Source organism: Neodiprion virginianus, chromosome 5, assembly GCF_021901495.1.
Source record: "Neodiprion virginianus isolate iyNeoVirg1 chromosome 5, iyNeoVirg1.1, whole genome shotgun sequence".
Taxonomy (NCBI): domain Eukaryota; kingdom Metazoa; phylum Arthropoda; class Insecta; order Hymenoptera; family Diprionidae; genus Neodiprion; species Neodiprion virginianus.
Genome location: NC_060881.1, coordinates 1,202,706 through 1,222,485, shown reverse-complemented (window position 1 = coordinate 1,222,485; position 19,780 = coordinate 1,202,706). Strand labels below are relative to the sequence as shown.

General features: G+C 38.1%; 1 protein-coding gene across 9 annotated transcripts in view; it reads left to right on the top strand.

Moving 5' to 3' along the window:
• Nucleotides 1-19,780, top strand: part of LOC124306272 (protein Tob1-like) — a 120,157-nt gene that overhangs the window by 69,782 nt on the left and 30,595 nt on the right. For 4 of the 9 annotated variants that reach the window (XM_046766786.1, XM_046766787.1, XM_046766785.1 and 1 more), the window contains one exon: nucleotides 13,478-13,560. In XM_046766786.1, coding sequence (XP_046622742.1) covers nucleotides 13,554-13,560 — 7 coding nt within the window. In that variant the 5' untranslated portion in view covers nucleotides 13,478-13,553. Of the gene's footprint in view, nucleotides 1-13,477; nucleotides 13,561-14,053; nucleotides 15,082-15,452; nucleotides 15,474-19,780 lie in introns of those variants that run through there. The other 5 variants (XR_006908571.1, XR_006908570.1, XM_046766783.1 and 2 more) reach the window with 2 other exon arrangements.

Here is a 19,780-nt window from a genome sequence, read left to right as displayed (position 1 = left end):
CCAGCAAAAATTTCTCATCAACGGGTGTTAATTAAAAATATGAGATATGGCGTTAAAAAAAAAAAATTTTTAAATTACAGACTAGACAAGTATAGAAAAATAATTAATATTTGACCCGTTTTCGCAAGGCTCGTGTGTACATACGTGCCAAATTTTATCCCTGCCACTATAATGATCGGTGTAACGAAACTGGCTGTTGTGTAAAAAAAAAAAAAAATCTGGGAAATAAAAAATCCTGAACAATGCAAGTACGAAGAAAAAACGTTCGATCGCACGTTTTTTCTTTACGATTATCGCAAGTACGATAGAAACCTGTTACATTGAGATCCGGAAAACCGCCTGCCCATAATTAGTTGATCAAACAAACAACAGACTTTACAAATACAACCGCACAACGATTATCGATGATGTCAAAATACCGCTGCGGAAGAAAAGCTGCGAAGCGTTGCACGTGTCGCGTCTGAAACTGGCCGGATCGGATCGATCGATCCGATCGATCGATACCACCAATTTCAATCAATGCCCCCCGATATCGCTGGTTGTGTAATTCCGTGATTGGTTCCGCTCCGCTTCGCCTGACACTGCAGACGTTCCGCTTCCTTCCGTTATTTTTATTTTATTTTTTTTCTTTCGTCCGATTGATGTTCGATTTTGTTAATTTATTTTCTTTTTTTATGACTAATTTACGAGGTACGTTTGACACGCATTTAAAAGACATAGTTTTTTGCACGCAGATACAGGCACAAAGTGAGAATAATCATTTACAAGAGAGTGAAATTCGTGAGGTTAATGTATCGATTCATTTCTGGGAACAATGATTATTTCGTAACTGTAGGATCGTGTCTGAATTTGAGAAATCCATTTTTAAAAATCAAAGTTTATTCAAACTCTTTTGAATTCAATTCGTTCCAAATTTTCAAAACGATGATTTTAGTTTCAATATTTCGTTACATTGTAACGAGACTGACTTCAATATGATTCATTTTTCCTATCTTCGGTTACATTTCTTCTATCTAACGTGTTCCAGTTTAATTGCTGATTAGTTTTCACGGCATAGTTGCTACGTCACGTGTTCGGTCGATCTCTTTTAATCAATTTCAACGTACAGGATTCTAATACCGCTAATTATATTCGATCAAAGAAATTCGCCGGAGGGAATTCCCCGCGTTTTAGAAATTTATACGCGCGTCAGACGTCGATACGTCCGAACACAAATTCGGGCGATCAAGTTTTTCGCCGTGGAGAAACCGCGTTAGATTCTTAACACATCGTATCGTCGATCCGATGACGAATCGAACAATCTATACATGTAGCCGCGCATTTACCGACACTTAGGTATTTATACACGCGGATGACGTAAACAGGACGACGATTCCAATTGCAATAAAACGAATTCAATTCCGATTGTCAACCGCACAAAACGTTCAGCTGGCGTACGATACGAGCGAAATGCGCAGCTCGAATGCGCACGGCTTGAGAATAAACTTATCGACTAGATATATATGTATATATATATATAATTTATCACTTGACGTAATATTTATAGAAAATAATCCATATTACCGCCCTGCCTCGCGTTGTGGCTTGTAACACAACTGATCCGAAAGCGTATACCTCTATATACATGTGTATTATTGAAACGCGGAATCGCTTATATATGCACACGTATAGATATAATAATAACTTGTAAGAAGTCACGCGAAGTTCGCGAGTCGTGACGCAGTCTAGTTATATATTTTTGCGTACAGCAATATAGTCTCGATCTGTGCTGCACGCATGATGTGCAAAAATAATTTCGCGTGTCACGTATTTAGGTATAATGATGGCGACGATGACGACGATGATACAAATTACGCGTCTGCGGTTATGACGTTTCATCCGCTACGCGTAAGGAGGGAAGATTTTTCTCTCTTCGCGTCGATTCAAAAATACTCGGACGGCAAATGCCTGACTGATAGGTGCCTGAGACTTTTTAAATCGCTAAAAATATTGCTTCGAAAATACGTGACAGCCTTCGTTTGAATTTAGGTCTCGCCCTGATTTCGGACCGTCTTCTAAGTTCCATTTTTTTTTTTTTTTTGTTGTGTCTCTAAGCTTTGTATGTTCTAATTATTTCGATCTATTTTTTTCCAACCACCGTGAAAAGTCTAACCGATGTTTTTGAAAAATATATTCAATTCTCAGCGTGCAAGGTTAATCATTGTAACGAATAGTTGGACGTGTTTAAAAAAAAAAAATTTTCTCGAATTTCTTGCCGTGCACTGAATTGTTGTTGAGACGTCAGGAAGAAAATCGATGAATCGCCTCAACGACTCAAGTATAAATCAATTAAAAAAAAAAATAAAAAAATACTATACACGGACACACTTGACACTGCAAACTATAGTTTCAGAGGGAATAATCCAATTTTGAAATTCACGGTATATAATTTCTTGAGTTCGCCAAGTTCTTTATCAGATTAGGTTAGGTCAAGGTAAACTCTACGCCGTATTAGAGATCGTAACAAGTCTATATAGGTATGTATTTATTCAGAAGCTACGAATAATTTTTGCTGCACATCGAATCCGATACGATAGTATAATGAGTAAAAATAAAAAAAGGAAACATTACGGAAACGATTATCGGAATTTAATCGATGTAGAAGGAAAAGGTGAAAAAATTGAAAAAAATTGAATCGCCCCTGACATTTTTTGCACCAAATTAAGGGTGAAACAATCGAGTCGTCGGACTGCAACGCTGGAAAGGAAAATGCACGGGTGTAGAAAAGCGAATCCCTTGGAAAGCCTCGCGTCGTTCTGGGCGCGTCTAGCAGTGGGTCGAACCTCGGTGTTTGCCTCACATATAACGACCCAATTCGCGCTTGATCAATAACCGACCCCCGCCCCGCTTCGTCGGCCTTTCCTCTCCGTTTCCCCGTTTCAGCGTTTCGCCATTCTTGGCTATCTCGGCTCTTCTCGCTACCTACGTACGTACGCCAAGTATGACTAACAATGACCAAATGTAAGCGATTATTTTTACTCGTAATCGTTTTTTTTTTTTTTTTCACTCCCTTTCGTTAAAGTATAAATTATTGTCAATTGTCTTGCTTGCTAAGTGCCTATTCCATGTAACAAGTGAAAGATGAATGAATATTTTCACCTGATGTTGAAAAATATTTTAATGAAACTGTAAATTGTCAAGAAAACTTTTCAGCTATTAAGACTAGGTACTGAAATTTACATAAAATTTTGGTTTCAAAAAAATACCAAATAACCGATAAATCGATTAATTTTTACCGAAAAAATACTATTTTATTCGGGGTTCCATTTAGTTTTTTTTTTGTTTTTACTCCAGAAGATTAAACCACAGCTAAGAAAAATTTCAGCGTCTTTGCGATAACGCTTTGAACATATTTTTCAAATTACAAGAAAATTTAGTTCAAGTATCCGTTGGCACAACTGTTTACTGCGCTTTTTTCCAGTCAAAAAAAGAAGCCTTGACACGAATATATTATATTCATCGCTGAACGAACGTCAACATAATTAGAAAGATGATAGTAACACGGTTAACGTCAAAATTTTCTGTTCACTGTTCAAAAGTTCCTCTACTTTTTCCATAAAAAATTATATTTTTTGATTTATAGTAAACATTGAAAATATACAAGTTACTCGTTCTTTTCTCCTTGCAATTTTTCCACCCCTTACATGGTTTTGAATATTTTACTGCGGTTTCGCAATTACGTTGCCTGTGCGTACAATTCGGAGGCGATGTTAAATCTGAGGCTGAATCATTCAACACTGAATTTTCGTAGCCCGTGTGCGTACGTAGGTTTATACGTATACATTCATATATTACAACACGTATGGTTACATATATTTATTTTTCGAGGATCATATTTTTGGCGCGTCAAAACAGCACCGGCCAAGAATTCGGCGTCTCGACTTTCTCGGCCCGTGCAAGAATCACGCACATTACACACTCTGTGCAACTTGGGATTGTATCAGGGTATGGCTAGTCATCGGTCCTTTAAATATAGATACCGATACCTCTCATCTCCTCGCCAAGCTCCGTACCACGTGACCGGGGACAGGCCGCAGAGGCTTTTAAACACAGTTTGTCCCAGGGATGTACAGAAATAGGAGATAAATTCACAAACCGCTTGAACTGTCTATGGACACGGTATGATCGACTCTGCAGATATCACTGTTGGAAAAATTTAACTAACAATAAACATAATTTCGCAACAGGTCCGCTTTGTGTTTAATTGTGTCATTCGTTACGTTTCTGATGAAATGAATATAATGCAAATATTTGTCATTTTAACGTTTAATTTGTAAATTTTACTTTAAAAAATTGTTAAATCAATCCAGAAACCTTACAGGACTTGATGGGACATTTTTTCCTTCTAACCGTGTAGGTAAGATTTTTTTCTTTCAACGGGCGAAGCTTGATAAGGAAATTTGAAAAGCTTGAATTTTTTTTTTTAATAGTAGAATATCTACCGAAGGTTCATTTTTTCTTTCAGTAATTTTTTTTTTTTTTGTTCCAACACCGTGTATAACGTTTTATCAAAGTTTCGCAAAAATTCTGTTAACGCAAAATTTTGAGTCTTTATTATAGTTCCCTATATTTGCATCTCGGGAACGAATCTAACTGTTCTTTTTTTTTTCTACCTTCTTTATTCTGTTTTCATTTCGCCGTTTTGTCTGGCTTGTTTCATAGAAACATACGGATCCTGTTTCTACGAATCGGAGCGAAAAATCGCATCGTATCAACGGGTCGCGCCTCTCGCAGCGCGTTAGTAGCAAAGATCCGTGGAGGTCAGGCAACGCAAGTGGAAATCCGTACGTGTCGAACTTTCATACTCTAGCCAACTGCAATCCTCTGCAATTTCATTCATGCACATTGCAGGAAAAACGCAATTGAGAAGAAAAAAAAAAAAAAGAAACGAAACTGAATTTCTGAAACCTGTTTCTTTACTCAAATTCAAAGGTATTTTCAGTCAATATATACGAAAATTCCGTCCGACAAATAGTTAAATTTTAGTTTCGTTGGATTATTATTATATTGGATCTCGTTGATTTCGTCTCTGGATTAAATTCAATTATTCAAACTCGGTAACGGATTTCTTTGAACACTTTTGCGACGTCCTAAAGTCTGCACACCTATCCAACTGTAAATAATTCATGATAAATCCGTCGAGGTGTATCAAAGTCCGAAAAATGAAAAACGCGACAAAAAAAGTCTCCGCGTGATTTCTGCAACCGATTCCAAAATTTGGCCGCAAAAATCTCTCCGTCTCTCAAATCCCAGTGCTGCACGCGGCGCAAATTCAGACGCAATTCGCTGCTGTATTTGCATGACTTTTTTTTAACAACGCGTGCGTGTGCGTATGTGTGTGTGTGTAACCTACGCACGATGTGCAGATATTTAGAGAACGCTCGAGCTGTGGCTGACTAACTTTAAACGCTATTTTAGAAAGAGCCGTTGCTGTTGGCCACCAAAATTATCCACCTCTGCAGTTTACAACCTTTAACATTATAATATGTCCCACCGGGTTTATGCGCGGAATAATACGCGGATCTGCGGTGCTGACTCAAACTAAAGTCGTATTAAATTAACACGCGCAATATTGCCACAGCTGCAAGCTGCAGCAGCTGCGTGTTATTCGAAAATGTGATATAACGGCGTTGAGGCGCGAGAGCTTTTAAATATCTAAAACGTGTCCGTCTTTTCGCCTTTCCATAAAAAGCTAAGGCTGCCAGCTTTATCCGGTTTTCGAATCGGGGGGAAAAAAGGAAAGCTCGGGAGGTAAGGAAGCGATGGCGTCGCGGGTAAAACCGGCGGCTCGATCTCGTGCTTGCAGCTTGCGTGCGCGTTACGCGCGGTCACGTGACAAACGATCCACCCTGTATATATATATATATATGTGTATACATATACGTACGTACATAAATATGCGCATACGTACATAAATACATGCATACATACGCCGGACGTTCGCGCAGACGACCCATATATTTATAAATGGCGAAATTTAATACCCGACTGCCAGTAGACGCATTTTTCCAAGATCTTACGATACGCACGGACGGCTTCTTCGTCGCAAAAGAAAAATAGAAACAAGAAACGATTCTCTCACGGCTGATTCGAGAAGAAAAATGAATCTGTCGAACAACATCGAGACGTTTTAAAAAAATAACGATTTAATAGCTTGTGCAAAAATTTTCAATAATTTATGGTCATTGATTACCGGTTTTTTCGGGTTCCCCCCCCCCCCCCTCCCCCTCTGGTTTCTCCACCATATTTAATGTATCAGGACACTATTGTTCGGCAATTTTTTGCTCCCCGAACAAGTTACTCGATCTCACGATCGTGATATCACGCAATGCGTGAGCGTAAAACGCTCTTTAATCTTTAATCTTTCATCTTTCATCTTTGAATGAACGACGAGGCGGGGATAAAACGTCGATCGGTCCAACAATGGAACGACGATGATCGCATGTTTCGAAACCCGCGCAAAATCCTCTATTCTCTCGCCTTGTTGTAACACACACGTTTTACCTTAACGGGAAACAGAGCCCCAAATCCGAATGTGTATGCAGACTTATTGTCTTCTTAAGACTTCGTCATGTCTCTCTATGACTCATGAATTCCAGCTGGTCTCTGGAGGAGAAAATTTGCGTACTTTCAGTTGGTCGAAAGAGACGAAAAAAAAAAAAAACACAAACCTCCAAAAGTGCATATATTTATTTCGTCGCTTACTTATTGTTCAATTATTATCGGCAAATTCTCCAATTGTAACTTGGACTCAAAAAGGTATTTCATTTTCTTATTTACCAGGTATGCAATGGGTAATTATGTTAGGTACAGTAAAACGTGGTGCATGATTGTCGATGGTAAATTTTAAGTCTATCACAATCTTTCAGCTACAAATAAGGCCTTGACATCAATTTTCTTATCACACCTTTACAAAAGTCAAATTTCAGCAACATTCTCGTATGAAAATATAAATCGAGTGACTAAATATTTTGGCTAACCTGCAGCTAAAAATTTCGTTATCATATAGTTTTTGGCCATCGTAAAAAATACGAAAATAGCTGTTCAAGACTGTGCACAGTATAAACTACAAATAGAACATTCTCCTCTTTGTCTGAGTACCTTAGCCAAATTTACAGGTCGGGTGTGAATCGTTGACGAAAGAAAAGTTAAAAAAAAAAACATAAAAAAAAACGAGCAAATAGGTGTAATATTATTATTTTAAATTCTTGTCTTTACACTCGTCTATAATTGCGTCTATGAGTTTGCACCGAGATTCGCTTTACACGGGAATATATCTAGATAAAAGTGCTTGAAAATAGTAAATATACGAATAATATATACTCGGATGTATCGACCGAGTTATCTGGATCTTTAGTTTCACCGATTGATCGAAAAATGTTCGGCTCCACAAGTCATTTGCGCAACGAACTGTGAAATAGATGCGGTGAATTCCTTGCGATGTGATTTTCGCTCACGCAAAGTTTAATGCGGGATCGTGAAAAATAAATGGCGAGGATTCCTGGTCCATAATTAAATCCCGATTCATCGCGTATAAGAAAGATTTTTGGCTCGCGTTTAGGCTATCCCTCGATCTGACTAAACATACGGCTAAAAATATACCCGACCGGTGTCTCGGGGAATAAGAATAAGAATAAGAATAAGACGAAAAGATCAGGCGTGCATGGATTTGTCAAACCGGCCAACCTGCAGCTGCACGAATCCGTTGAGCAACTCGTCTCAATCCCTGGCCAATTTTAATTTAAGACTGATTGACTACCCTCAAATGTCACTCTCCGCATTCCGGCTTCACTTTGATTATACCTGCAGATACTTCGTTCATCTGCAGATCGAAAATTCGGAGCTGAGTTCAAGTTCCGGATTTGAAAAGTACCGAAGGCAACAAATTCCGACAAGTCAAAGTTCCGAAAATGAGAAAATTTTAAAATCGTCAACATCGAAAAACCGATTGAGCGAATTTTTATCTTTGTAAAATTTCACGACTTTGATCCTTCTTTGTTTCGGTTTTTATCATTTTTTACACCCACTCGTCGAGCAAACTACGCCGTGTGAGTATATTTTATTTTTCGAAACTTTGCCCTATCGTGACTTGAATTTTCGGAACTTTGTTCCGTCCGCTCTCCGACCATTCGAAACTTTGCTGTTTCTTCAAAGTTTCATTTCTTCGCATCAAGTTTCGCCACCAAATAATTCGGAAACTAGACGCATTGGAAACCTTTCAAATTCGGAACTTCAACCCTGTACCGAAAATTCGCCCCCAACTTACCTGTTAATTAACGCACCTGGACACCTACGTAGGTGTGCTTTCGACGCTTTTCCGTGCGCACGTAAGCCGTCGGCTTCTAACCGCGAACACCGGTTATAAATTAAATGCCCGTTACGCGCGGTTACGTCGCGGCGATTATGCTGTTGCGCTTAATAACCATTTCGATTAACTGCACGGGCTTAACCACCGGCCACGTGTTCTTCCTCGTCGACAAGGTCAACCTTACACTTCGCGTTGCTCGCTAAATCACGTAATTCTAAAACAACTCCACAGCGATGCACGTGCACTTATGCAACGAGAACGAACCGCAGTGCGGGACGCAGGGTTTCAATTTCCACGATGTATTTCTACGGCTTGTCAACCCCGCTCACTTACGCCTATGGATACTTCCACGTTACTACTTTACACGGGGTTAATCAGACCCAAGAAAACTTCGGAGCTTTATTACTGTGCGCAACGTTACGTTAAACGCAGTTACGAATCGAACGAAATTCTGAGATGAAATTCAACTCCGATCTTAGTTGTAGCAAAAAACGAGAACAAAAAAAAAAAAAAAAACTACTTCGTCTTCGAAGAAACAAAAAGTGGCACTTGCATCCTTTCTGAATTCCCCTCTTTTCGATCGCGGTAAATTTCCTTTTCGTACGTAAAAACTTTTCATTCGATCCTCGTCAAATTGCCGCGTATCTCGATCGGTCGTCGAGTAACCGGATTCGCCTGCGGAAATACCGCGGCAACGGCGCGACTCTTTAGGTCTGCGTTTGCGCGTAGGATAGAAGCGCGTGGTCTTCATGAATGGGCCAAGTTGCGGAGCTGCGTAGAAACGCGAACGCGTCTTGGACCGTCCGCAAGTGGACGGTTGTTATTCGGTCACGTCCGTTGCGTCGAAACGTCGCCGGTGTTGTTACGTGTTACGTGGGGTTTGCGTAACCCGGTAATAACAACACCGGACAACGACGGCATCCACCCACCACCACCGCCTCGCTCAGCATCGATCGTTGAACCATACGTGAGGAAAGTACGCGCATCTCGACGAAATTAATCCAATTGATTGTTAATTTTGTTTTTTCCTATTTTTAACCCCATTATTTTTTGTTTTTTTTCTCAGGTGTCCATGTATATTTCTAAATTAGTTGGAGGTGTGAGTAAAAAAAAATCGGCTCGCACCGGAATTCGCGAGTCTCTTTGACGGACAGCGAAATTATGCGCCTTATCAAAGACAAACGGGCAGCTGGTAGAATCGAGATCGAAATGAACGCGGATAAAGTCGGTTGATTCCGGATCCTCTTACCGCCGCAAACTTGCTAAATCAAGATCGAAACTACGTGATCTTTGCAGGTCAAAGTTTTCGACGTCGTTGCAACGATGCGTTTTCAGAGAAGATCCATAAACAACGAACCGGAATTCAATTGACGAACACAAGTTTTGTTAATTCAAACAATTCGATTGTTCCAACACTCGCAGAACGTTGACTTCCGTTTCTACGTTTCCTTGCCAATTGTTAAAACCTCAGCCTCGTGAGAAAAGCGACCGTGGAAGAAATCGGATCAAGTAATGATCGAAGATGAATTTTGAAAAAATTATCACCCTGAGCCCTTTTTTTAACCCAAGAACGGTAACACGGTGCGTAAAAAATATTTAAATTTCCCGCCACGAGAGAACAGCTTACGTTTTCGACTCGAGACACCGACCGTAATTCAATTTCATTACTCGAGAATAAAAAAAAAAAAAAAAAAAAACGAAGAGAACGAGATGGGATTCGCAATATTGGGGCGTTTTTTCACCCCCCAGTTACCGAAATGGGTAACCAAAATGGTATAAGAAATACCGTTAACGTTCCAGGGTGCATTCCGTATAAAATCGGCAGCCGACGGGATTGGGCGACATGTTATAAAATGAAACGTAGGTGGATAGGTAAGTTATATCACGCGGCGCATCGCGATTAGGTTTCTGCCAGCTGATTCACGCCCCGGTCACTCGACGAGCACGTGGTAAAATATAAGCCTAGGTTATACTCGTATAAACGCATAATTCGAGAGCTTAGGTGTGTGTTGGTACGGCATCGCGCGCATGTTCACTCGGTTTCATTCATTCGTTGGATAATCGTCCGGTTCCTGTTTGCCGTTCACGGTCACTCCGAGCAAAGCAAAAGCTGCCGCCGCAGTTCCAAACCGACGCTCTACGCCGAATGTGCAGCGACGATGACAATTACGCCTCCGGCCTCAAGGTTCCGCGTAGCGGCGTTGGTTCTTCTTTTTTTTTTTTTTATTTTTTTCAATTACTATTATTTATTTATACAGTTACGGTGCCGATGATGACGACGCGCTTTTGCCTCATCCTCCTTTTATCCTCCTTTTCTCACAATTTCTTACACCTGCTGCGTCATCTTCTGACCGTTCCTTTCTTCAGGGTGTTTATACAGCTGGAAAACTTGGAAATGTCATGGAATTTTTTTTCCAAATATTTTAGGCCACCCTGTTTCTTCCTCCGAAGCTTATGTAGTGACGGTAAATGATTCTTGTGGCAAATCTATAAGACACAGCCACGTTTTGTTTTTTTTTTTGTTTCCAGAGCTCGTCGAGGATTTGGAAACTTTTGAACGTAGCTTTCCTTTATCTGCAAGAGTTTAGTCAGCGTTCGCTTAAGTTCGTGATCCCCGGCCGACTCGGCTTACAAATGTCCTTATATTTTAAATAACTATTGATCCGGAAGAGGCTGAAGTTGGTAACGTTAACGTAACGGAACATCGGGATGAAAAATCATCGTTACAGAATTTTGGAAAGACTCTCTAAGAGTTCGATTGTAAAAACACGAGTATGTTTTGTTTATCATGGATCAAGTAAATTTCAACTTATTTTCAAGCTACCAACTTCGACGTCGTTGATCCGATTGTAACGAGATAACACAGCCAAAAATCTGGTCAGACGTTGTAGCTACCCATTGAAAAAAAAAAAGAACCACAATCGATTCAGCAGTTTTCGAGATATAAACGAACACATAGACATGAACAAGTTTGAGTTTAGGTATCGAATACGTAGAAGAAGAGAAGAGAAGATGTACATATGCGAACAGTGCAAGGCCTTGCGTATAGTACGATAGGTACTTGCGTGATGTTTGAACAGCGTATGTGATTAGTGATTCGGGTATATAACGTGATGTATCAGGCGTGTGTGTGTGTGTACGTATAGATTTAACGCGCACCGTTAATAATAATTACTCTTTCAGCAAAGTCGCATGAGCCCCAAAGTTGGGAAGACCGTTTATATTGCGCCGTTGGTTGGTTATTATACCCAATTCCGCGGAGAGAGGGAATAATCGATAATTAAAGTCGTGTTGTAATCCTACTTTTATCGACCGAGCAAAACTCACCCCATCTCATAATGTGTAGCAATGGCTACGTGTCTCTGAGAAGCACACGTTTTTTACGATTTTCGAGACACGAGTACCTTGTCTGGAAGTTCGAACCCTTTACGTTCGTTTGTTTATTTAACATAGGTAGAAAAAGGGTGAATTTACTCGGTCGGTAAAGGTAGGAGTACTACGTGAGCTTGATGATGTTTGCGATGAATAAAAATAAAATGTACGACTAAACGAAGACAATCGACTATTATCGAATCGGCCATGGTCACGATCGCTTCTTCGTTCACTATATACGCGTGTACAAACGACTTGCGTGTCGTTTTATTGCATCGGATCAAAGTCGCGTTTCTATTATACCGTACGGCGTTGCAGTATTGCGGTGTCCGCAAGATTATTCTGGAACAATTACGCGCAGCGTCAAAACTGGAATCAGGCAATAAAAGGCACGAGAGGAAAAGGCCAGAAGAATTCTACTCACAGCTTGCAGGAAAAATATAATCAGCGGCTCGGAATTTTCCTGTTTTTGAATTTTCCGTTCTCAGCTGGAATTGCAGAGAAATGTTTATTATAATTCTACGTTTTTTCGACAGAAATGTTAGTCCAAAAACAACGTCGTTTCGCCGAAGCCTCTCAAAGGCTGTAAACCGCTGATTCGTTATGATCAATATCTAGCCGTTCCGGCCGAGCGGCGATAAAACGATATCTCTGGATTTGTTACACGTATACAACACATATTACTCTCTCCGATAGCTCTACAGATAATTACATTTGTGTACATGATATTTCAACGAAATTTCAGTGCGTCAAACGCACAGATTATACACACATGCGTACGTATGACGAGGACACAAGGGTGACCGTGTTTAATTTTTCCCGGTACCAACGTGCACCGTAATTCAGTCAATTTAGCAAACGTGTCATTCCCCATTATATCTGCAATAATTCAACAATTTGAATCGTCATTTGTCTGGGATTTGATCGTGCAGGACAAGGGTCATGTTTTCGTATCAACTTGTGAACAAAGTTTATACAGTTGACGAGTATCGACTTATCGAATTGTGCAATTAGGTGATAAACACGTATCGGTGTCGGTTTTTTAATTATCGTACACCGTGTGCTTAAAATCGCTGTTCACGCAGCCCGGCCTGCAATTAATAATAAAAAACGTAGACTAATCTCCTAGAAATTTTCCCCATGGTTTTAACCGTCAAGATTTATCATCACACCGAATAAGAAATATTACCCTTCCGGTTTATTCGGCCCCGCAACGCTGCTGCTCGGGATTATAATGGAAAACGCTTGTGTAACGCCGGATATTAAGTTTACCCTGAACCAGGACCGGGGCATTGAAGCTCTGCATGCTTGAAGCGGGAGCTTTGCGGTAGCTTTGCGGGCAAGGGCGGAAATGCGGAGGAAAAAAGTCTCGCTGTAAAAGACAAGATTTTTATGTATAAATATTCACTCGCGAAACGTACCTCCATAAATTGCACCTCTAATACTACGCGTGTACTATATTATGCATTTTCTCTTATCCTCTTTATTACGTACTTGAATTTGCAAGTTTATTTTCCCTCGTCATTGTTCGCAGATGTTCGTAACACGTCGATGAAAGAATTTTTCCGAAAAACGTTAAAAAATAATCCCGCAATCTTGCATCATTTTTCTCGTTGTATTTTATTCTTTTGCATTTTATCGCGAATCGCCGTCGTAGAAAATAAACACAATAAAACGTTACCCAACTTTCCTTTTCGCAAATACCCCTGCGATCATTCCGACGGATCGATAAAACTCTTCCCTTCCTTTCTGTTCCAGATAAACTCATCGCCCAGGAGTCGAATCGAACCGTAGCTGCGACGATTGAACGAGTTGTTAACAAGTATCATCGTTCATGGCTGGTGAGCGCATACATATACATATATACATACATATATACATACATATATATTCCCGCAACATCGTACATAATTTGACAATATTATTACAATACTCTACGCGACATCTCACCGTACGTCTCGACGTTATTAGGAATACGAAAAGTAGAAGAACTAAGAGAAAAGAAACGGCAGCAATTGCAATTAAAATTTACAAAGTCATTTCGAAAAAAAATTGGCCAAAAAAGAGACGAAGAGAGAAATGGCGTGGGCGGCGCGAGCTTTATTCTTCTCGAAAGCTCCGCCGGCGGCGTTATGCGGTAAGTAGCGGCTTCCCGATCTGGTCGGCCTCGCGACCTTGCAGAAGCCCGCTTGCGTGACTGTAGATGTCCCCACTCGTGTTCCTACCCCCTCCCCCCCCCCCCCTTTCTACCACCCCCACCCACGTAGATCATACGCCCATGCATGCACGCCACGGACGCAACACACTCGAGGATATACGCACACCTCGACTATGTAAGTCGGCACATGCTGGCCTCGCGTATCAGTTTCGCCGCGATACTCGGTGGGTGTGCATCTCCGGACGAAATACGAGAAAAAAAAAAAACACACACACACACGCATACGACTAATAATAATTTATAATAATAATAATAATAATGATAATAATTTGAAACAGTGGTTAGATTTGGTGTTTTTCTTATCTAGCCACATTTTAAAAAGTATTTCTCTTCCGAACGAGGAATAAAAAATTCAACGAGAGACTGTACGAAAATATTGAACGCAATTTTTACACGAAACGAAAGATCTATTGAAGATTAATAATAGCATTAATTATATTGATAATAATATTAATAATAATCTTTTAATCCAAGACACCGAGTATTATTATATCTACATTGTATAATTACAGAATTCTTTCCGGATTCTTTGTTTTATTTTTTTTTCTTTTTTTCATACTTTTATACGATATCATATAATTCACGTTATAATTATAATCGTACGATCGTCGATTGATTTTTTTACAATTTTATATCCGTACACATAACGCAAGTAACGTATAACTGTGATAGCAGTATAAAAAAAAAAATTGTAAAATATTATTATAACAATACGAAGTGACAAGTGCGGCGTGTTTTTCTTTTCTTTTTTCTTTTTGTTCTTGGCAAGTTATAAAATATAACCCGCGGTACGATTTACAATTTGTCCTGGAAGATTTTTCTTGTCGTACGTCGCAATAAAATTCATCAGTGTATTGCCGACTGTACGAAAACTCGAGGAGCATAAGCAACGAGGAAAAAAAATAGACGACGGTATAAATTAGTTGTGAAACGGCAAATTATACATTCGCGGAAGTGTTTGTTAACGTATTATTTTAACCAGCCAGAGCGAGAAAAGCTCTATCTCTCTCCTTCTCTCGTTCTCTCAATCGTCGGGAAATTATTGCGATAATATACGAGTGCGATATATTATTATTGCGTGTAATTGGCTTTTGCTGCTATAATTGTTGCAAGTTATCACCGATCCGTTGAATTCAAATAACAAGTGAGTGGCGCTAATCACACATACGTATATACCTATATATATATATATATATATATATATATTTATACCGAATTGATTTATGCTAGTAAAATAATAACTGCCCATTTTCTATCTTGATGAGGTTTTCCTTTTCCTTTTTTTTTTCTTTTTTATTTACGCATTCTGTCAGCTTTTCGAATTTTCTTCTATACTAATTTCACCTAGGGCAGAAAATTAAAATTATAAATAGAATATGTAACGCGCTTTTACGAGGAAATAAGTCGTTGATTGCGTATCGCTTTAATTATATTGAACTTAATATCGTATTGCGTGAGTTAAACCGCACCTAATCAACAGGAAAAAAATGCAGCCTGGAAAAAACAAACATTTGAGAAATATGTACCTGCAACACTGTACGTGTATACCTGTAATATGTACATAGGTGTAAAAATATGATAATGCAAAAATATTCATCATTTGTTACAACTTGGGATAAAATTCGCATTAATATTCATACCGTAACCGCGTGACTTTTTTCATTTACTCAAATTCTCGTCGTTTCTTTCCGTTCTCATTTTGTATCACTATTTTCGCACAGCTACTCGTCATATGATCAGTAATTTTATTAACATAATTTCAGGTCAATTGATTATCACTTGGAAACTGAAACCCCATATTTAATAATGCACAACGGACAGGATTTTTTGCCAATTATAATTTGGTTTGATTATGAACGTTTTCTCTATTTTCTTCATTTATTTTTACAATAGATACATATGTATATCTATATATATATATATATTTATTTTTTATCAATCACACTTCGCGGCCATACGTTACGTTACTAATTGACTTTAAGAGATACAATTACTTTTTGTTTCCTATTCTTGTACGATCATTTTTTGCCACTCTCCCAGGATGGCGTGCCGCTCGCATGCATACATCTTATCGCAAATTCGTACGTTTCCTATTGAAATACACACACACACACATTATATTCGCCTTTTCTCGCGATGCAGCTGTTTGCAAATTCGCGCACTTGTCAAAATAATATGCACCAGCCACCACCAGGCCGATGCTGTATGCGAAACGAGTCGCGAAAAAAAACATATTCCACGGAACAATCCGTGTATCTGTCACAATGATACATGAGAGAGAAAAAAAAAAAAAAAAGAAAAACTAGAAAATAAATTATAACAACACAATAATAATATGATTAATAATAATGCTAATGATACCTGCAATGTAATATTGACGATCGGAGAGTATTGCGAGGAAAAATTAATTATCTGTAAACAACTCGCAGGGTGGCACCGTTATTATCTGTATATATAGATATATATATATATATACATATATATGTATACACATATCGGACACATATGTGTAAAAATCTGCATGTCATATGTAAAGCTCCTTATCGGCATCTATTCGTATGTATACACGTATACATATCGTCTGCAGTGACGAGCGATATTTCAGTGGGAAACGCATGGAGTCGTATTATTATTATTATTATATACACACACATCGTGTTAAAGTTAGTCAGTAACGTCATTGGAACGATTAACGATGTGAAAAAAACGCGACGGTTTCTAATTTTTCAACCTTTCCCAGTGCATTTCTTCATGTACCTACGTATTGAATTTTTTTCTTTTTTTTTTTTTTTTGCAAGGAGAATATATTACATTCAGTGGTTTTTTGTTTTTTTTTTAATCGATCAGTATAGTTTCAATGAATCGAGTCTGGGCATATTTACGTGTAATTTACACACATCGCTGGACAAACAACCGTCCGAATAAATATGTTATAATGACCGCGGTAATTATCTTATCTATTTTAAAAGTTTGAAATGAACAATAAATGACAAATTGAAAAAACAAATGAAAGAAAGAAAGAATACCCAATTTTTTTTTCTCAACCGCGCAAAAACGCGTTATCATAATATTACACCTCTGTACCCGAACCTTTGTGTCTCCTGAGGAGAAAAATTAATTTAACGTGTCTTTTTTTATCTTTGTTGAATTTGTAATTTTTTTTTCTGCACCATTCTCGATAATTCATTCACGGCACGCAGCTCCGATACAGCGGCTATGACGTAAAGAGAATAGTGATAATGATAATGACGGCAATCATCATACTCATGGTAAATGAATAAACGATCCTTTTACGCACGCAAGTATACAAATCTATACAACAACTTACAAGTATGTAGCTATCTGCCAAGTATATCCATGAAAGTATACATAATGAACGATTTTTAAATCATTTACGATATTGTTATGCAAACATGAAAACTCCGTTATGACGTCCGTGACACTTTGTAACGGAAAAAAAAATTACGGATTGTCCATCTTTTTTCCTAATAAATAATTACCTGAAGACCGGAATATCTGAAAACGTAACAAAAATAAAAAAAAAAAAAAAAGAAATGAAGCGCATTACTACATCTGCAGAAAAGATAGATTGGATGCGATAAACGCATATAAACATTGTATAACGTACATAAATAATGACCGTTATGTAACGCAATTTTATAAACAGCGTCTATCCGTTCAATGGTAATTCGTTCAACACGTGCTCGAGATAAATTTTTCACGATCACGATTTCATTTTTACTGTGTAATTATCTGCGTTCTTTGGTTTTTTCTGCACTGACCCCCCCCCCCTTTTATTAATCTTTGTTAGTTTTATTCCGTACTCTATGTTTCTATTACATGTAGCTTGCTGCCAATTCTTGTTCAAATTTTCGAATAATCAACAATCTAATTAATTAATCAATCAGTCAATCAATCAGTCTCTATGTTTCCTTTTCTCATTTTCCCTTTCTCTCTACCTCTATTTTAATATTTCTTTTCTTGCTCTTGAATAATTCTGCAATGAGCTGCGCAAAAGGATCAGAAAAAAATGTATCGTAAAACTTTGAAGAAACTTGTGTAAATATATTTCTACGCTTTATAATATAAGACGATAAAACGTTACTGGCACGTTAAATTGTATAGCTTGCGTTATTTGCGATTATTTGCACACTTACATTAGCAAACAAATTTATCCTTGCGGTGACAGACGGTTGGCTAAATTGTTACATATGAATATCCGCACGTGTATATTATATAACACATTATTATTATTATTCGTGCGTACGTACACGTAATATAACTCACTCCTAATGTAAGATATACAATGCAAATATCCAATGCCGATTGTCGCAACTTTTTTTTTTTAATTCTCCCCGGACAAATGAACTGTCTTTAATATAATATAATATATATGCGAGCATGTACGCAATAAGAAACATTTACTTTTACTTTCAGACGAGGTTGTGTCAAATATTTGTCTGAAAAAAATTACCATTATACTTCGTACAAGGGTCTCCGTTTCTTTTTTTTTTTCTTACCCTTTTCTTTTACTCGATTATTATTTCAATTTTCTTTCCTTTCTTTGTTCTCAATTTCGTCCGAAGAAAATCATTACCGTTTCACTCTCGTTGGCACGTCATTAAACATTATACATACATAAATATATATATATGAAATTTTGTCTAGGTATTAGTATAAAAGCTACTGATGCGCATAAGATATTATCTATCGGTACATATTTACCCGTCGTGAATAATAAAAAATTCAACGCGTGTACCCAACGCGGTTCTGAAATACAGTAGTTAGGTTTTTTCATTCTCTTTTTCTTTTTTTACGGGGAAAAAAATAAGATACAGCCAGAACGGCGAATTTGCGCGTTCGTGGCGGGTTATTTCCAAAAATACACCGTGCACGCGGAGAATGATTTTATTCCGCCTGAAGTAAAATACGTAACAGCCGGTGTCTGGCATTCTTCGCCTTCGCTTCGTTTTCGTCGGAATTTTAGTAGAAAATTGATGTGTAGATGAGAGGTAAAAAACAAAAAAAAAAAAATTTTACAGAAAAAGAAAAACTATAGAAACGAAAAACAAAAAACAATTAGGAAAGACAACTGTTTGTACAAAATCTAGTTTGTATTATACCAAACTGAAATAGTTTTCGTGATGGAGGAACAAATTTTAAAACACTGAATTTCAACTCTGAACACTTGATGATTTTATCAACAATATCAGTGAAGTTACGTTTAGTGTATGTTCTAAAATTTTGTCATTGTTTTACATGACAATGATCTACTTTTCACTGGATCGTTAACTTATCATTTCTAAATTATAACTGTTTCGTGTGTAGGATTCAATAACGGAATAAAAGCGTATTTGTTTGCTAAGAAATTGATCTCTAATAAAATAGTCGAAGAATTAATGACGTGTTAATTTTTTTTACGTTATTACAATAAAAAAGTGTGAATAGTTGAAATTGCGTGTTTGTAAAAAAAATTTTTCATCGCAAGGACTTATTCGAAATCAAATTTCGCTCGATTAGCGTCAGTTGTGCACTTTTCAAAACCCGTTCTTGCACTTACAAATCCCGCACGAGTATCTCGGAAACTCAGCTTATTCATAGAAAACAGGAAATTAAATAGATGCAGGAACTTGTTTCCTCGTTCTCTGCTCAGCGTCTAGACTCCAGAAACTAGCTTCATCGCTATTCGGTATCTTCTGGCAGCAGGTGTAACGGCACCGTATACACAACGCAAATCCGCTCGGCGTTATAAAAATGTCAACATATATATAACTGCGTGTTTAAACAGTTTCCATATGGGCCATTCCACCAAATCCTGTACGCAAATCCGGCCTCCAAATTTT